At 39.0% G+C, this 20,908-nt stretch overlaps 1 protein-coding gene across 1 annotated transcript in view; it reads left to right on the top strand.

Annotated features, from left to right (window-relative positions):
• ACACA (acetyl-CoA carboxylase alpha) overlaps window positions 1-20,908 on the top strand; it is a 535,652-nt gene that overhangs the window by 44,404 nt on the left and 470,340 nt on the right. Inside the window, exons 6-10 of the mRNA XM_089673600.1 lie at window positions 2,083-2,164; window positions 5,649-5,747; window positions 10,496-10,602; window positions 13,925-14,035; window positions 17,464-17,673. Coding sequence (XP_089529726.1) covers window positions 2,083-2,164; window positions 5,649-5,747; window positions 10,496-10,602; window positions 13,925-14,035; window positions 17,464-17,673 — 609 coding nt within the window. The remainder of the gene's footprint in view (window positions 1-2,082; window positions 2,165-5,648; window positions 5,748-10,495; window positions 10,603-13,924; window positions 14,036-17,463; window positions 17,674-20,908) is intronic.

Genomic DNA, 20,908 nt, shown 5'->3' on the forward strand with positions numbered 1-20,908 from the left:
GTACCATCCAAGCCCTTCGATATTTTGGCCCCTTTGTTAGGACAAACTGTGTTCATATCTAGTTTACGGTTGATAATGAGATCTGCCAGCACAGTGCAGACAGGCTTAATTATGGTAAACATGACTCCACATCCCCTTCCTCATTATTACATAGAAGGGGAAAGCTATGCAAGATTTTTAAGCAATGCCTAAAAAGAACCAGACTAAAAAATAGCATCAGGGAGTTTGTTATATAGTTTGAAAATTCTACAAGTGGAATTGAAAGAAATGTTTGCAAGAACAGCACTAGAGGTTCACCAGTTTGGAAAAACCCTCTAAATACTTTTTATTTCCTGCAAATTTGTATAATTTTTGCATTTTACTTTACATGATTGAGATTAGGGATGCAGATACCAAGCATTTTCACAAGTACTCATACTCGTGAAAATGCTCTTAATACCTGAAACTGATACTTTGGCGTGCGATTTGTGTCAGTGGACGCAAATTGTACCTTAAAGAATAGCATGTGATTTTGAACAGGAATGCGGTATGATTCCTGTCCAAATCGCATGCGGTTTCCTCACTGCTCCTGTGTGAACCCAGGCTTGTCATAGAGTTCACACGGGAGCGATGCGGGAAGCCTCCCTGCACCAGACCCATGCTGTCACAGCACAGATACGGCGATCAGTAAGGGGGGCTGTGTTCCCTATGTGTATTCTCCGATGGAGATCTCTTAGTGTAGGGGGAGGGGGGACTGGAACACAAGCCTGTGGTGTCCTCTCGATATCGGCGAGTACTGCACCGAAAGTATCGGTACTCGTACACACCGATCAAAAAAGGGTATCGGTACATCCCTTATTGAGATTCTTTAAGTACCTGAAATGCAGTTTGGGTAAGCTTTCCAGCCTTGTGTGACCTGCTTATTTCTGGCAATTTAGGACCATTTCAAACATAAAAAAAGCGGCTAATAAATTTAAGCATATTATACTATAGTTAAGCTTTATATTGTAGGTCAAATTACATATGTACAAAAGTAAATTAGGATTGCAACAGAGAATTTTAAAGAGAAAGGAATTTTCCCAAGTAAATTTTAGCATTTTTCATATTGTGATACATTTCTATGACAATCTTCAGTAACTGAAGAAATTACTACTCTGTCAACATAAAAAATAGCCATCTCCTTTTCTCCCGTACATGATTTTTTTTTTTTTTTTTTTTTTTTTTTTTTTAATGGGGGTAAAGTTTAGAATATTTGTTTGTCTTGAGGTTTTAGATATTGGATTTTGTTACATTGGTTTTTATTAAATAACCTTGGCCTTACATAAAACTTTTTACTAGTACAGGGATGTACCATGTCTGCAAAAAACAAATTTCAGCTAGCAGCAATTTAGTTGCCACCAAAAGGAATAATTTAAACTATTGCTTTAAGATACTCTGATTTTTATTATTGGTGTTCAGACCCTGTTGCCAGACCATCATTTTCACAAAAATACTCTCATGAAATTTTATGTGAATTTAACGTACATTATATTGCCAAAAGTATTGGGACACCTGCCTTTGCACACACATGAACTTTAATGGCATCCCAGTCTTTGTCTGTAGTGTTCAATATTGAGTTGGCCCACCCTTTGCAGCTATAACAGCTTAAACTCTTCTGGGAAGGCTGTCCACAAGCTTTAGGAGTGTGTCTATGGGAATGTTTGACCATTTGAAATGGCCTATTTTAGAATACAATCTTTCTTTAACAATGGATTTCATATAATGTGATGGTAAAGAGGAATGCTAGGTAGTAACCTAGGGCAGTTTATATATTGTTTAGCACTTTTATATTTGATTCCAGTTCACACAACAGTTATACAAGAATGTGCATTGCTTCACAATATGTGGGCACTTTATAAATATAGGATGATGCAAATAATATTTTAAAATATCACATCAAGTCAGTCCAAAGATATTTATGATCATACTTTCATAGTTATATTTTGTTTGTTTGTGTTGGAACTATTGGTTAAACATTAGGAATTATGGTTCAAAAACTAGTCTTTATACGTCGCTGGGTAGTTAATGCTTCTGAAACATATTGATTTGCTTTTTTTCCTTTAGGCTGTGTGGGCTGGATGGGGACATGCTTCAGAGAATCCCAAACTGCCTGAATTACTGCACAAGAATGGCATTGCTTTTATGGGTAAGAACTGGAAATTAAAATAATTAATTAATAAGAGAAAAGTAAACGTATATGTGTTTGTATTGTCCCCTATACAAAATATGAATATAATAAACAAACTGTGCTTTGAAATATTTTTTTCTTTTATTACGAGTCATCAAAATCATTCCAACTGGGAACTGGTACTTGTCTTGTATATACACTCACTGGCCAATTTATTAGGTACACCTTGCTAGTGCCAAGAAAATATCCCCCACACCATTACACCACCATCCTGAATCGTTGATACAAGGCGGAATGGATCCATGCTTTCATGTTGTTTATGCCAAATTCTAACCCTACCATCTGAATATCGCAGCAACCAGACTGGCTATTCTCCTTTGACCTCTGACATCAAAAGGCATTTTCGTTCACACAACTGACGCTCACTGGATATTTTCTTTTTTTCGGACCATTCTCTGTAAACCCTAGAGATGGTTGTGCGTGAAAATACCAGTAACATTTTCTGAAATACTCAGACCAGCCCATCTGGCACCAACAACCATGCCACGTTCAAAGTCCCTTACATCCCCTTTCTTACCTATTCTGATGCTCGGTTTGAACTTCAGCAAGTCGTCTTCACCATGTCTACATGCCTAAATGCATTGAGTTGCTGCCATGTGATTGGCAGATTATCAATTTTTGTTACCAAGCGATTGATCAGGTGTACCTAATAAAGTGGCTGGTGAGTGTTATATATGTAAGACATTGTTGCACAACTTGTTATTCTGCAGTATTGCAGTATTCGTGCAATTAAATGGCATTGTTAGCTGTGTTTTGTGTGTGTGTGTGTGTGTGTGTGTGTGTGTGTGTGTGTGTGTGTGTGTGTGCGTGTGTGTGTGTGTGTATTTCCAGTAGCTGAATTTAAAATGTTTATAAGCCTTTTATTTACAAGGTGGCCCTTAATATCCCATACATTCTGTTTAATAAGCCTGTGCACTGGCATTACAAGACTTACTTTTTCTTTAGACTTTATGGAATGGTAAAACACACAGAGGACGATGATTTATTAAAGGAGTTGAACATATTCACATAATAAAATGTGTGAATATTAACTTTAATTACCCAATCATGTGAAAAGCATAAATTTCTCTTTACTTGTGTCATCTGCATATGCCTAGATAACTGAAGTGAATCTGCTTATTGTGAAAACCTTCTCACCTCCCTTAGTAAATCAGCCATAATGTGATATTGCGCATGCTTGTGTGCTGAGGTATAAGTTGCAAATTATATATATACTTAGATGATTATCTGCATTTTTTTTTTTCTTTTTTTTTTTTTTTTTAGTTTTGGGAGGGGATGAGGGGTAGGAAGGGGGAGAGAAACCAGTGAAAATGAAGAAAAGACAGGGAGGTGGAAACAACAAATCAAATTTCAACAGTAGTCAGTAGAGACTGCTTCAGATTTTCTCGGGTACATTTTGGTTTGGTGATTTGTTTAAGCAATGAATAGGTGTATCCAGACTTACTGGGATATCTCGGCGGTGATGTTGACAAGCCGTGGCCATGGTATGGATGATATGGATGGTTCATTATGTAACTCCTCCAAAATCAGGTCTCAATGTTCTGTAGAGCAGTTTTTTTTGAGTACCGTGTATTATTATTATTATACAGTATTTATATAGTGCTAAAAGGTTTGCTCAGCACTGTATATTATAGTGGGGGACAGAACATGAGACAATACAGTAACAAAACACGAGGGGGTTAAGGGCCCTGCTCTTTCAAGCTTACAATCTAGGAGTAGTGTTTTGAAAGGGTTGGACGATCTGTAGTTGTGTCAGGTGTTGCAGACCACATCCCATAAGCAAGGTTCATGTCTGCTGATCTATGGTGGGGTCTGCCCCTCTATGATGGGGAGGGTATGGGGAGAGGTTAGATTTAGCCTCATTAGTAAAAAAAATTGTTGTCCTTCAAGTAGAACTTGTATGAACAATCTGCTTATCCTGTAGCCCCCAACCCCCAGTTTGCTTTGGTGATGGAAACATGATGTTAAGCAAGTATTTCTTACGCATTTTATTTAAATTTTTCCAATTTGTTTTCTTTGTATTTCAGTCGGTCTTTTTAACAGGAAACTGGAGGGCCAAACTTTGAATTGTCATGCAAGTTCTGCTTTAAAAATACATGTAAATAAAATAATTCATGCAATACAACATCAGAAAGAGCTTTGTTTATCCCCCAAAATACATCATACACTTAACAAGCCCTACACTGGTTCCTAAAGGGTTCATAGATATTTATTAGTGAATGCTTACAGTGGTCACCACTATACAGTATTTTGTTAACCGCTTCCTGACCGCCCTATTGCAGAACTACTGCTACAGGGTGGCAGGGCTGCGCAAAATCACGTATATATACGTGATTTAGTATTTATTATTATACAGGATTTATATAGCGCCAACAGTTTGCACAGCGCTTTACAAAATGAAGGTAGAAATTACAGTTACAATATTATTTGGTACAAGAAGAAACAGAGGGCCCTGCTAGTTAGAGCTTACAATCTAGGTATTTCTGGGTAGGGGGTGCCCATGTGCCCTAACTGAGCTGCCATTGGCTGCTACCAATCACCAGGTCCTGGCCGGTGATTCCCCGCTGGCACCTGACGATCGCCGAGTATCACTGAGGGGGGGGGGAGAGATCTGTATGTAAGCAATACAGATCTCTCCAATGTCATCTGCATAGCAGAGTCATGCAAAGCAGTGTGCTTACATAGTAAAGCACAGCACACAGTAAAACACACACAGCACACAGTTAACCCTTTGATCGCCCCAGATGTTAACCCCTTCATGATTTTTATTAGCACTGATCACTGTATTGTCACTGGGGATGTCAGTGACAGTCCGTTCCTACCCAGTGTCAGAATGCCTGCCTCAGTCCCTCTATAAGTTGTTGATCGCTGCCATTACTAGTATAAAAAAAAAATTAATTCCAGTATATATATACCGCCATTTGTAGACACTACAACTTTCACGTAAACCAATTAATTTACACATATTGGGATTTTTTTTTAGCAAAGACATGTAGCAGAATACATTTTGGCCTAAACTTATGACGAAATTTTATTTTATTTTTTTTTTACTGGATATATTTAATAGCAAAATGTAAAAAATAGTTTTTTTTCTCAAAATTGTCGGACTTTTTTTTGTTTATAGCGCAAAAAATTAAAAACTGCACAGGTGATCAAATACCACAGAAAGAAAGCTCAATTTGTGGGGAAAAAAAAGGACATAAATCTTATCTGGGTGCAGCATTGCATGACCGCGCAATTTTCAGTTAAATTAACGCAAAAAATGGCCTGGTCAGGAAAGGGGGTAAATCCTCTGGAGGGCAAGTGGTTAATAAACCTTTTTTCCCTAAACTAAACTTGAATTGATATTCCAAAAGTAAATTCAGTTGAGCTTTCTTGATCAACAGTCATTAACTAGTAGTGTAAATGTTTGTTTTCACACACTTTCTGTTTTTTTTCTCAGGTCCACCTAGTCTGGCAATGTGGGCATTGGGAGATAAAATTGCATCCTCAATTGTTGCCCAAACAGCTGGAATCCCTACGCTCCCCTGGAGTGGCAGTGGTAAGACTGTATATTTATATTATTTATTTTCTTGTACAAGTGAGGCTTCATGCACAGTGGACGTTTTCTTTCTCTCTTAGAAGCCTCCTGGCAGAAGCGTTTTGGCCAAAAAACCTCCTGACACTTGTAAAAGTGTATAATGTTAAGCAGTTGGGTGTTAATTTATTTCATTGACCAGAAGGAATAATTTATTCTTGCCATTGAAAAAAAATTAACGCTCAAGTGCTAACCGCTCCTAGTGTTAACATGTGTAGATGTGTTCACACACGTCAAGCGTTTTTCTGTCAAAGCTTTGATGCTCCTTAGCTCCCTGGCAGTGGGGTTTTTTCCTGCCTTTAAACTCCTGCAACTAAATGCCTATCTATACATGGACACATAGGATGACATACAGGAGAGTTTAGAGGCAGGAAAAAAAAAAGCCTGCTGGATGTCCCTAGGAGCATCTATAAAAACATCCAATGTGCATGACGCCTTATATTTATTCACCACAGATCTGTTAAGTTTAACTGTTCAGCCAGTTAAAATACTGTAAAGGGAGGATGGTTTTAAAAATAATGCATAAATGCATAATCGTGCATAAACAGAAATAATAAAATCGATATTTGCTGTGTTCACCCTTTGCCTTTAAACTGCATCAATTCTCTGGGAGTGTCTAATTACTTTCTATGCTGGTCCAACTCCTCTGCCTCTTCCCTCACCTCATTACCTAGCTGCTGGGGATGGGGAGGTGGGGGAGAGCAAAGAGATAGCTTTGGCTGCCATCACATCTAAGATGGGGGCACCCAGCAGCAATCTCTCGGCTTTTGGCTGTCTACATAATGGAGACCTTTACACGTTAGAAAACATGCATAAAATACAGTATATGAACATATGATCTTATGGGAAGGTTCTTATTGAAAGTTTGGTAACAGGGTATCTTTAAATCAACCAGAATCAACTGCTCTAATCCTTCCCTACTCTATTCAGAATGAAAATTAGAAATGTTCTGCAATGGGAATCTTTTATATGAATGCAAGATCACCAGGGATGCAAATAGCACATTTTCTCAGTGGACATGGATTGTCATTTCTGAGTTGCTTAAGGAAGTGGGTGGAAGAATATAAAAAAAATATTTTAAAAAATATATTTTTTTAAAAATATATTCTTCAGATTTTTTTAACATATAAAAAGTCATTTTAACATATATTTTACATATATTTGTAAATGCATTCCAAAAATTTAGATTTGTATTTTTAAGACATACAGTATATTTGAAATGTATTTTTAAAAATATTTTTCATATATTTTGTAATAAAAACGCATTTCAACATGAAGTGCGTGTATGTATGTGTGTATGTATATATATATTTATTTATTGAAATATATTGAATATGGCCAAAATTGTAGCATTTCAAATATATGTCAATATATTTGGGAAGAATATTTTTTAAATATATTTTTCTTTTATATGGGGAAGGCGTTGCGGGGGAGTGCTGTTAATGCTGAAATGTGGGCGCAAACTTTTTTGGGGCATTAGCTAGTTACCAATAAGTTGCCTCTAATGATATATGGCAGGTCTAATACGGGACAATTGCTCCAAGTTTTAGCTATAGAGGACTTGCGTTTAACCAATAGCCGCCCGGCAAAATGCTGTAGATTTCCGGGGTGGACGCCATATGGCGTCCTCCCGGGCATGCGCAGTTTTCGCGTTTGCAGAGCCGTGCAGCGGTGCGATCTGTCACCGGCCGTGTACCTCGGACACAGCCGATGACGGATCTGAGTACCGGCCCCCATTGCAGTTACCATGTGACCTGCTGTGACCAATCACAGCAGGTCACATGACAGTTGTATACAATGGATGGCTTTATTCATGCCATCCATTGTATACTAGTGTCTAGCTGTGAATGGTCATAGCGATCACATTCAAATGTCATGTGATTAGCTGTGGCCAAATCACAGCTAAGCACAAAAAAAAAACCCTGAATGAATCGATGTCATTCAGGTAAATGCTTGCTTATAGCAAAGTAATTCTTTGCTATAAGCAAATTGTGTAAAAAAAAAATAAAAAATAAAACAAAATACCGATCACTTCCCTAAAGTAGTACAATGTTACTATGGTAAAAAAATGAAATAAAAAATTAAATTAATAATAAAAAAAATATATATATATTTTTTTCATACTGTCACCAGTCATCGTCCCTGTTCACCACCATGCCAGTTATATGATGATGCTGTACTGCACTGGTGACAGTATGTATAAAAAAATTGTGAAAATAATTTTTTTAATTTTTTAATTTTCCGAAAAATTATGACAAAAAAAATACAACTTCAAAAAACTCGCCATGCCTCTTATGAAGTACGTCGGACTGTCTACTTTGCAAAAAGGGGTCATTTGGGGGATATCTGTACTGTTCTGACATTCTTGGACCTCAAGATTGGCTGTCAGTACTTCAGGACTGATCAATATTCAGATCTATACCATAGTTTGTGAACTCTATAACTTTCCTACAAACTAAAAAATACATCCTAATTTGGGTTATTTTCACCAAAGACATGTAGCAGAATACATCTTGGCCTAAATTTATGAAGAACAATTATTTATTTGCAAACTTTTATAACAGAAACAAAGAAAAACGTGTTTTTTTTTCAAAATTGTCGGTCTTTTTTTGTTAATTTAGCAATAAATAAAAACCCCAGAGGTGATTAAAAACCACCAAAAGAAAGCTCTAGTTGTGTGAAGAAAATTATAAAATTTTAGTTTGGGTACAATGTTGTATGAGCACACAATTGTCATTCAAAGTGTGAGAGCGCTGAAACCTGAAAAATGGCCTGGGAGGGAAGGGGATAAAAGTGCCCGGTATGGAAATGGTTAAGGAATGGCCAACCCCCACTTCAAACTTGACATTTTAAGGCCTTGGTCAGTTTGTAATGGCATTCCTTTGGTGTATGAAGTCTTCCATTCTGTGAAAAGAATACAAAATGTTTCCTGAAAGGAGGAGCTGCACAAGAAGCGTCCTACTGTGATTACCATGATGCAGGCCTGACTGTTGAACTTTGTTTTAGCGCCTGCCCTCATTTATTGAGTGGGCCAGTAGGACCAAACATTGGGAGCTACCTCAATTATTTAAGTCTCTGGTTTAAAGCCCTTTCTAAAGCTCTATTCTCACTGGGAGGCCCTGACCTGATTCTGATATCTCATATCTGATTTTGGCCATCACTTTACTTTGTCAGACCATCTCTGACTGGTCAAAACCCCTTAAAAAGGATCTAATCACCACCAAGGTTGATTTCTTGGTCATAGAATGCATGGAGCAGATGGCTACAGTGTTGGTTTGTAGTAATGGTTTTCTAGAGGCCTGCCATCTCATTTCTTGTTTCTGTCTTATGTCAGTTCATATACTTAGGGCACTTTGGCTTAAATACTAGACTGTAGAACCCCTGTGCAAAAAAGTGTTTGGTCCACATGGCCTTCAAGGTAGTGCTGGATATATAAGGGGACAAAAGGGCCAACTGCCCTGCCCCCCCCTACAAATATTATATAAAACAATATAAAAACGTTTTAATTAATACAAAGAAAATATATTAAAATGCATAATAAAAAATTACTTTCTTTAATGTAATTGTAATTTTTTGCCGGCCATCATCTGTAAAAGTTTTTCCTCTGGACTGATATAAAATTTTTAAAAAAGAATTGTGGCAGCTCAAGCTAACGACACATAGATCACTATGACTGGGGGTGTGTTTGCATGCACAACCTCAGAATGACATTGTGTCATGCATTTTAAAAATGTTTGACTGTCTGAGAATGTAAACCAACTCTGTGTATAAGAGCCCCTCCGGACCCCCGAGGTCTAAATCTGGCTCTGCTTCAAGGGACATCATTTCTTCAGACCAGCTCTTAACAATATCACTTAGGATGTTACTAGGGGTGAAATCACCCATCTGCCTCAGCAGAAGAAGAAGAAAGCTATTGCACATTTTAAGTGATGTATTTTTTTAGTTAAAAATTGGATTTATTTATGTGTGTATACTTTATATGTACTGTATATGGATATACATTCTTTTTATATTTATTTTGTAGCCCTGATGAAGGGGGGAGTATGTTGGCCCCTAAAATGCATTGGATGTTTTAAGTGATCATAGGATGAATCCTTAAAATGACTTGGGCTTTTAGTATTTCATCTGGCACTCCTGTTGTGTTTTTTACGTTTGAAGTTACTTTTGGAGTACCCGCAGAAGGGGATTCTTGGTTCACATAATGAGCATTTCCAGAGCCAGTGAGCTCGCTGAATAATTATGATTTTCTTTCCAATTATTTTAACCCTTCCAAATAAGAAAAGAAGGTTTTGGCAGGTTCACCTAAAACAAGTGCCATGATTCCCAGTCTGTTGTAGCCCCAAGGCTTCTCTCAATTATGCGCACAAAAATAAAAGTCTCAGGAGCAGAACTATGTGAAATGCTATTGCAGTACGCATAGCATTTCTACCTCTGTGCTTTACAACTCATAATGTATTATGTTATCTAGGGATTGTCTTGCTTCAATGGATTTAGTATTCCAATAAAGCATATGCAAGGACATTACAGAGTTCAAACAGCGTTACTTAATTCCGGTTCAGCAAGTAGAGGTTCCAAATTACAGTAATATAGCGGTTCCCTCTCTTTAGCTTGTATGTGTAGTGCAACAGTGTCCCATTGGGCGCAAAATGTGTTTTATCCTTGCGCTCTACCTTTCTGAAACTGAATTATGGTTTCTCTTTTCTGATGTCTAGGTTTAACAGTAGATTGGCAGGAGAGTGATCTTAAAAAGCGTATATTAAGTGTACCGCAAGAGGTTTATGGAAAGGGCTATGTAAAAGACGTGGATGATGGATTAAAGGTAGGTTAATTCCTAGGTTTGGATATTAAACAATTTAAAATGTACAATCTTCTTAATGAGCCTGTTTGTATTATAACTGATTCTAACATGTATCTGACTTCTAAATGTGAACTATAACACAGACTTTGTATATTTGCTTTATCTATAGTGAGGGCTATATTTTTATCACTGAAGTCTGTATACACACAACCTTTGGTGCACAGTGCAATACCCCTCATACACATTTTCTTGCAATTCCTATCATAGCTTAGGTTATAGGCATCAAAAAGCTTGTATTCAATGGCTGTGTTTCTGGTGAGGATGTGACAAAAGAACGGTGACCACCAACTATATGGTAAAATTTGCCTCTGCCACCTATAGACACAGGTCAGCTAAGCGTACAAGACATTTTTTTTGTATTAAATTCCCAAAAATTAGTTTTACTGAACAAAAACGTCTTGCCTACAGTGGCAGCTAACAAAGAACAATAGCATCCACAGCAAGATTACATGTTTTATGGGTCAAATATTTAATTCTCTTTGCTGGAGCTCTACGAATGGTTCTAAGGGCTCTTTAACACTGAAGCAGTATTCAACTGTCAGTTGTAAGAAAACTGTTTGCATCAAGCATCATCCATTTGGTAGGTACTGTTGTTGATGTTTTGTTGATGTTTTTGCTGTTTTATTTTTTTTTTTGTGCTCCAGTCTTACTAAATGATGTTGTAGACCAGGGGTGTCAGACTCCATTTCATTGCGGGCCGTATCAACATTATGGTTGCCATCAAAGGGCCAGTTGTATCTGTAAGACTAGATGTCCAGAGCACCCCACCCTCCATTACATCAGATGTCAAGAATCCCACATCCTCCTTAACATCACTGTGCACCCCCTTTGGGGGCAGAGCTGGAAAGCAGAAAGTGCAGGGTCTGGAGGAGGGCCAGAGGAGGAGTGGAGTCAGTTACCAGAGTAACTGCCTCTCTATCTTTAGTGCTTTCCATGAGTTTCTAGTCAGGAGTGCACCTTGAGCACATACGTGATCTTCGGGTAACATGTCCTATGATTCCATGTTTGCTAGGATACTGCACATGCGCCTGAACATACCACCAGAGCCCTGCTCATACTGTTGTTTGGGCAGATGCGCAGTATAAGGCAGCACTCTTGCATTTTGTTTAGGTACAAGCGCAGTAGGGGAAGCACTCTGATGCTGTGTTTAGGAACACCAGAGTGGTACATGTACTGTGAATTCACAACACTAAGCGACGTGGCTGGGCCAGGATTGTGCATGTCAGAGTGTCTCTAGGAGAACCCTATGTGGGCAAGGAGACACCCTTTGAGCAGAAAGTACAGACACTACACTCTCGGACCTAAGGTAGGCTGCAAAGGTTGGGGACAGGAAACAATAATTTTGGTATGCTTCTACATTTATTGTTATTATTATTATTAATAATATATACACTCACACACTCAATAACAAGTTGTGCAACAATGTCTTACAAATACGTACACTCACCAGCCACTTTATTAGGTACACCTGTTCAATTGCTTGGTAACACCAATTGCTAATCAGCCAATGACATGGCAGCAACTCAGTGTATTTAGGTATGTAGATGTGGTGAAGACGATTTGCTGAAGTTCAAACCGGGCATTCAAATGGGGAAAAACAGGGATTTAAGGGACTTTGAACGTGACATGCTTGTTGGTGCCTGACAGGCTGGTCCGAGTATGAGTCGGAATGGTCTGAAAAAGAGAAAATATCTAGTTTTGTGGACAAAAATGCCTTGTTGATGTCAGAGGAGAATGGGCAGACTGGTTGCTGTGACATTCAGATGGTAGGATTAGAATTAGGCGTAAACAACATGAAAGCATGGATCTATCCTGCCTTGTATCAATGGTTCAGGCTTGTGGTGGTGTAATGGTGTGGGGGAGATTTTCTTGGCACTAGCAAGGTGTACCTAATAACGTGGCTGGTGTGTGTGTGTGTGTGTGTGTGTGTGTGTATGTGTATGTGTGTGTGTGTGTATATATATATGTGTGTGTGTGTGTGTGTGTGTGTGTGTGTGTGTGTGTGTGTATGTATATGTATGTATATATATATATATATATATATATATATATATATATATATATATACTTTTTTTTTTCCATGGAGGACTTAGTAACACGTTGAGGAATAATTTTTTTGTTACTCTGCTTTAACTTTTCTGCATGGCAGTTATAAACATTGCATATATTCGATATTTCATTGAGAATTCCACCTGCTTCTGTTTTGTTGAAACTGACAAGTGGCTTGCATCCACTTCCTACTTCATGGGTGCTAAGTGGGAGGGTCTGTCTGATAGATAAGTCCCAGCATTGTAATGAGAAAAAAGCTTCAATGCTTCAGGAAAAAAGCCAATCCCATGGGTAGGAGTTCTTTACAGGAACAGTGTACCCCAGTGTTGTTATTGGTGGCAGCGTGATAAAACATTTGAACTTTTGGCATTGTAGATAAAATAAGTTCAATTTACAAAGCTTTAACTTATTGATAAAGAGCTATATTTTAAGCATGTGACTGTAATTTTAAATCTCATTGGACTGTCACTGTTACATTTTTTTAAATGAAGCTCATTATCCTGGTTGTCAACTTTGTGAATTAAGCAATATATATGCTTTTATATTTTTTTAAATGAAGGTGGACTGTTTGAATGTGTACATTTTTGCTCGTGTTTACCACCCAAAAAAACACTGAAAATTATTTCCCAAATAAATTGAAAAAAAATTGCTTTGGTGAACTGTAAGAGTTTTTTTCCAAATGTGGCTGCATAACTAAAATCTAAAGCTTAACACGACCACAAAAACATTCCTTTTAAATATATTCTTCAATAACCGCAAAGGATATAAATTCACTTTGTGCACACCAAATGTCTTAGTACACCCATCTATTACCTTATAAAAGTAGCAGTGACATCACTGTGCTGAACATAGCCTGTGTAGTGAGCAGAGCTGTGGGAGGGACCCAGCATCTCCACCCACTACAGGCTGTTTGCAGAAAACTACAGGAGGGGGTGGAGACAAGACCAGTCACCCTGCAGAAGGAGTGATTGAGTAGCAGTGACTGGTCTTTTTTACAGAGGCAAGCTTTCACACTGGAGTACTGCACAGATCTGGAAGAAATACACACACACATGCACACACCTCTTGTATTTAGACAACACTTGCTCATTTCAGAGTTCAGTTTTAAGAAGAGATAGTAAGTGAAAAGGTTTGCTTTTATCCTACATACAGTGAATTTCATATGTAAACTGCACTGAATGTCTGGGCAGAATATATTTGCTTTTCATTCTGATTATGTATGTGTTTGTTAAAGGCTGCTGAGCAAGTGGGATACCCTGTAATGATAAAGGCATCTGAAGGTGGGGGAGGAAAAGGTATTCGCAAAGTGAACGTTGCAGAAGATTTTTCCAACCTTTTTCGTCAGGTAAACGTTGACATTTCAATATATGAAAATATGCATGCTGTTATTGGCGTGGAGTTTCTGTTTGATGAAGTTGACAATACTGGTAAATAACTTGCCCTGCTGTTGTAATGTGGAATGCTTTTTTATGTAATCTTTACTTTAAGATGGTTTTTCATACAAAAATAAAGATGAAAAGGAAAAGTATTAATTACAATGATAGTAGAAAACATAGCTTTGCAGTTTTCAGCATCAGCAACAAAGCAATGCCATTCACCATGGTTAAATAAAGTGCTGAAAAAAGGGGGAAAAAACAACAAATAATGAGGGAGAGGGGTAACATACCTCTGGAACGTGGATGCCTATGTGTAAAATGCCTGGACTGCAATCTCCTACACCAACCTGTGCCAATGAAAAGAAAGGAAAGGGGGGGGGGGGGGGGAGTACTGTGACAAAAAGAAAAACCAGAACCAAGCAATGGCTACCCAAAATGGTGAGGTACTCTTAAGTGTGGACTCTGCTAACATCCAAGCTACATCCAAGGCAAGGCAACATCCAAGCTAGAAGGGACATGGTCGGGGTCAGACGTGTGGTCTCACCATATCACCCAGACACCCCCGTGAAACGCTCACATTTGCCCTTGCACGTTGCCACCCAGTCTTAAGCTTCCATTATCTCGTTCACCTTTGTAATCCAGTCCTCCCTACTGGGAACAGGAGCCTGTTTCCAGTAGATGGCTATAAGTCTCTTAGCCACATTTAAGAGGTGCGGTTAAGAGCATAGTTTTTAATGGCTTAGTGGAAGGGTAGGGACGTGGAGCAGGAAATGAAACAAGGACAATGGAACGTCTACATCCAGAACATCCATAACTTCCTTTATCAGGGCTTTATTATGAGGACAAAAGGGGCGGATCGAGGGACGCTCCCACCACAAGTGTAGGAGCATGCCATGCTCGCCACATCCTCTCCAACAAAGACTGAAGGGTAAATACGTGACAGTGCTGTAGGCACACAATACCAGCGTGTCCGTAACTTAGTTTCCTGAATCTTGGAGTCAAGGGAACTGGTAATTTGTGTCAATTGGTAAAGGTGTGTAGAGAACTCCACCCCAAGGTCATATTCCCACTCCCGGACAAAAGCAAGTTTCACAGTGACAGAAACCAAACTCAACAAGTTCTGATACCAGGTGGGATGAGGGCTCCTTCACTATAAATAGATGCTTGAATGGGGTGAGTGTAGCTACTGCCCTGATAAAGCAGCCTTGAGTGGCAAGAAAATGGTCATACATTCCCCAGGGGGGAACCACATAAAAATGCCCAATGAAGCCAGTGGGCTACAAAGGGGGCCAAAGGGAAACGTTTGTTAACTTGGTCCCAGACATGTAAGGCATGGGTTGTCAGGGGAGATGTATATGCGGACAGTCCTCTGTATTCATGGGGCAGTCACGGAACATAAGATAGATTGCGTCCCGCCAAGCATTTCTCCAGGGAGTAAATTAATTTAATTCAGTATGGGTATGAAAACGCCAATTTTAAAAGCCGTTGGAGAGCAAAAGCTGTATGTACCTCGGAAGCTCTCCACTTTTTTGGACCGGTGTAACATTGTCAGTGCCAATTGTTTTTTCCGCCCATTCCACACAAAGCCAATATTCATGCTATGTAGCCGAGCAAAGAAATTTTTAGGTAAAGGTATAGGTAGCATTTGCATAAAAAAAGAATACCCTAGGGAGGACATTTATTTTAATAATATTTATGCGACCCAGCCAAGTAAAGGCCGTTTTTGTCCAGGTCTGCAAGTCTTTTAGACAGTAGGAGATACTTCAATCAATTTGCCAAAATCTTTGCAAAAATCTTGATATCTACATTAAGCAGCGATATCGGCCAGTAGCTTTGTGGCAGGGCAGGATCCTTGCCCTCTTTGAGAAGCACTGTGATGTGGGCCAGCAAAGCCTGCAAGGGGATCAGGCCACCTTTGGTAAAAGAATTGAAGTATTGGCATAGAGGGCGAAGTAGGAATAATGCCTACTGTACCTGTATAATGGAGAGGGTCAGCTGGATATATGACCCATCGTTTTGGGGTCTGTTGACAATATTTTAGTCTGCATTGATATCTTTATATGTTACAGGGCTATGCTTTGTAAGCTTTTTTATAATTGTATGTGGTCAATAAAGTGTTGAGTTTTATAACAAATTGTTGCAGTGCCTATAAAGTCCATGTTTTTTTGTCATATCTCCATCTAGTCAATGTTAGGTTGAGCCACTTTAGCACTTTGGCTATGCACCCACAGTAACCACCCAGTGTTGGGAGCATCCATTGTTATTATATTCAAATCAAGAGAGCAGCCAAAAGTAACAACTCTGCTCCTCCATTCATACAGTACGGTGGGTGAGTGTTGCCACCCTAGGACAACACGGTACTGGCAGTATCATCATGTGAAAATAAAACATAAAAGGCTAGAAAAAAAAAAATGAGCCACTACATCAAAGTACTGATAGGCTGCAATATATTCCATTTTTGTATTTGGGTTTAGATGCTGATGGTGATCTATAAGGGACCACATCCTTTTTCCAAGTCCTCATGCAGCCTCCTTACACAGAACCTGGAGTACGGGCAGCAAGAAGACTGTGAAGGGGAAGTGTGGGACCTTAAATTATTGGATTTCATTTCTGTGCTTTTCTTTACATGCATTTGTGTTAAATTGCTGTGTGCTGCTCATAGAGCTTATAAAGTGCATCAAAAAGACAGTGCTGTATTCAGGTAGAATATGCTGCTTCATACACAATTAGCCTTTCATGGAAACATACGGAATCCTGAGTCAGAAACTTCTACTTAGATTGATGGAAAGAGATAGGCCCTTTTAGACCTCAAGCACACAGGACGTAAAAAATGACGCTTTTACAGCCGTTCTTTTTTTTTTTTTTTCTCAGCTTCTAAACGCACCTCTATATTAACCTATATGGTCATGCACACATAGGCATTTACAGGTGTATTAGAAGGGGAGCATTTAGGGACTGAGAAAATCAGACACCACCAGTACATTCAGGAGAGGAGCATTTGGGCATTTAGTGCTTGAGTATTCATTCATTCTAATGGCCAAAATAAACTAATATTCTAATCAATGGAATGAATGAATGCTCAAACACTAGACATGCCTAAAAATGTTTGCCAAACGCAGCTTTAGGCATGTTTTTTTAAGCAGCTTTTAACTACCCTGTAGCAAAAGGTGTCTAGGGGAGGAAAAAATGTCCTTACTGTTCAAGGCTATTGCAATTGATTCTTTTTAATGTACTATATGTATTTTTTAGTAATTTTATTCTTTGCCTAAGAAGTTTTTATTTTTCATAAATATGTTTTTTACGCTTGGATTTTATTTTTTCAGTTTGCCCTGAACGAGGTACATGTCTTTAGGAAATTTGAACTGAACTGCATTTCACACTAGTTTATTTTTAAAAGGTCCAAACGGAAGTTCCCGGTTCTCCAATTTTTGTGATGAGATTGGCCAAGCAATCACGGCACCTGGAAGTACAAATTCTTGCTGATCAGTATGGAAATGCCATCTCACTCTTTGGCCGTGACTGTTCTGTTCAGCGTCGTCACCAGAAAATTATTGAAGAAGCACCGACATCAATAGCCACAACATCAGTATTTGAGCAGATGGAGCAGGTGAGACTGCATGTTGTGTGTGTGTGTATAGCTACACTAACTTTGTGAAGTTGAATAAACGAGACTCAACTTTTGCAGTGAAATTTGAGAAAACCTTACTATGTTTTCCATTCTTATTCATACAGCATACCTAAAAATCAATTTGAAAAACATTTCTTACCTTTTCTAGGTGTTTGGAACAGGCCTTGGGCAGACTGCAAGCTACTCTGTACAATTTGAAATGAGGTGAAACTCAATCTGTCCCCACCGACAAAGAGGGACGCATCAAGTTTCCTCTCATTAACATACAATGCAGAAGTTCAGCTTCTAGATCTTTAACTATTTGTTAGGATGGACAGTGGTCAAAGTAAGTTTACAACTGTGAATGAGATCTACCAGCACAGTACAGACATTGTTAATGATGGTAAATATTAAAGTGTCATTTAACCCATATCATTAAAAACTATCAATAATGCTGTACAATATGCTGTTTATACTCCCTCAGTCACTATGGGATTAGTTTTCTGTATTCTCTAAAAACCCTGGTTGATCTTGTTGTTTTCTATTGTTCTCTCCATGTCCCCATTGCAGTTGGGGATTTTGCCGTGCAGTGTTGGCAGCTAGTGCACATGTTCAGTTTTCAGGGTATTTTCTACCTTGAGCATTTCCTTCTTATTACATCTGAGAAGCCCATGTGACTATAGAGTCATATATATGGGCATATACTGTACACTATATATGGAGATTGCAGCGCTTGTAAACAATCGGTGAACAAAAGAGTCCTTAGTAAACCAAATACTAGGTATAGACAATTTTTAAAATTAAACAACTTTAAAATTGAAGGATGTGGGATAGTCCAGCAAATATATAGGTGATATATAGGTGAATAAGAGAAAATAAGGTGACTTGAATATCCGTGTGGTAGTGATAATGAAATGCGCACTCACCGGACGCGCATGTCAAGTGCGCCTTATTTATATAATAATCCTGATGTATGGTAATGGGTGGTCCTCCCTCTGTGAGGTCCGAAGAAAGTGGTCCTCTTCCTTTAAGGGGTCCCCCTGTATAATCCTGGTGGGTGTTATCCCTCCTGATGGCCTGGGTAGTATTCCGTCCTTGGAGCAGGTCTGCGGGTTAGAGCACTCCCCCAGGGGGCAACAAGAACACTCCCATAGTGTAGTATTGTAATAGAGATTTTATTAAAGTGCATGAGGGTGAAAGACAAGCATAAAACGTTGCAGACAGTAGTCTGAAAAAAGGAACTGACCAGCTGGTATGTTAAGATGGCCGCCGGAGCTCCACGTTGCTCCGGCGGCGTGACGTCACGGCGTGGCTCCTCCTAACGCGTATCGTGTTCCAACACGTCTTCAGAGGGGGGTCGCCTCTGAAGACGTGTTGGAACACGATACACGTTAGGAGGAGCCACACCACGCCGTGACGTCACGCTGCCGGAGCAACGTGGAGCTCCGGTGGCCATCTTAACATACCAGCTGGTCAGTTCCTTTTTTCAGACTACTGTCTGCAACGTTTTATGCTTGTCTTTCACCCTCATGCACTTTAATAAAATCTCTATTACAATACTACACTATGGGAGTGTTCTTGTTGCCCCCTGGGGGAGTGCTCTAACCCGCAGACCTGCTCCAAGGACAGAATACTACCCAGGCCATCAGGAGGGATAACACCCACCAGGATTATACAGGGGGACCCCTTAAAGGAAGAGGACCACTTACCTGGGACCTCACAGAGGGAGGACCAACCATTACCATACATCAGGATTATTATATATAAGGCGCACTTGACATGCGCGTCCGGTGAGTGTGCATTTCATTATCACTACCACACGGATATTCAAGTCACCTTATTTTCTCTTACTCGCCTATATATTTGCTGGACTATCCCACATCCTTCAATTTTAAAGTTGTTTAATTTTAAAAATTGTCTATACCTAGTATTTGGTTTACTAAGGACTCTTTTGTTCACCGATTGTTTACAATCGCTGCACTCTCCATATATATTGTCTTTTCCATAGGTCATTGGTACCTTTTCTGTGCATAGCAGCTTGTTGTTCCTGACTAAGGCGCTTATACTACCTTCTATACAGTATACTGTACACTGTGGTACATGGGAGCCCACTCGCTTCCTCCTTCTCCATGCCCACTAACCAGCTAAACACAATGGGGGTGGGGTATTATATATTGAATGATGGAGGCTTCACCTCCCAGTTTTTCTAAGACACAGGCTGGAAGGACGTCACACAGCCGTGACTGGCAGCAATCCGCCCACAGCATGGTATTGCCAAAAAATAATAAATATTTCCTTTGAAATATAAATTTTTATGACATTTTAAACCCGTTTATTTATTTTTACTCTGTATCCCAAAATTATTTTTTTTTTACATGTGACCATTAGCTGTGAACAGCTTCTCCTGCCACTGTTTCCCTACAGACAGGCTGGGAAGGAGCTGGGTCAAATGACAGCTGTATATCGATTAGGTAAAAGGTACTTGGATGTGTATTATTCTCTGTAATTTGAAACAGATTGACTAGGAGGATTCACCTGCAGTGAATATCACATTCAATACTCTTTAAATACAGTATGCCCTAGTTGCTGTGTGAACCAAGTGAACACCTGGGTGTAAAAATCAGAATCCCCAATGTGTCATTCATGTTAGTCTATATTTTTTTTTAAAGTCAAAAGAAACAATGTTACAGTACTATGGCTGCCACTACTGTCTGTTAAGATTTGTTATTGATAATGGAAAGTATGATATGCTATTGCTGGCTTCATATTTTCATCTGCTACAATGTACCTTTGCTTTGTAATTTATTTCTCCTAAACAACTGAGCACATTGTTTAGGTGTGGCTTAAAGATAAAGGAAAAGCAGAATTTCTACATTCCATTCTAAGTGCCCTTACTATTATATGTCCAGAGGTCAGATTATTGTTTCTGTACTGTTTGGTTCCATAGCATGAGCACCATATTTTTAGATTCAGGTCATAGATCATTGTTGTAAATCCATGTCAATCAACTACCTAGGTTAACTGTGTGTGGTTCCCTTACATCACCACTCTTTTATATTATACCTTTTAACATTGTTCTGCACATGTATCAGCAGCAATCCACTTGTCCATACTGGACCTATATGTTAACTGTCAGAAAAAAGCCATGTTCTGCTCAATGCTAAATGTGTATGAAAGAGCCTATGTAAGTAATGTACAGCATCTGTAACCAGTGTTCCACAACCGTCTTTTAAGA

The sequence above is a fragment of the Staurois parvus genome, unplaced genomic scaffold (genome assembly GCF_062004578.1).
Source record: "Staurois parvus isolate SC_StPar_1 unplaced genomic scaffold, SC_StPar_1.0 ptg000142l, whole genome shotgun sequence".
Taxonomy (NCBI): domain Eukaryota; kingdom Metazoa; phylum Chordata; class Amphibia; order Anura; family Ranidae; genus Staurois; species Staurois parvus.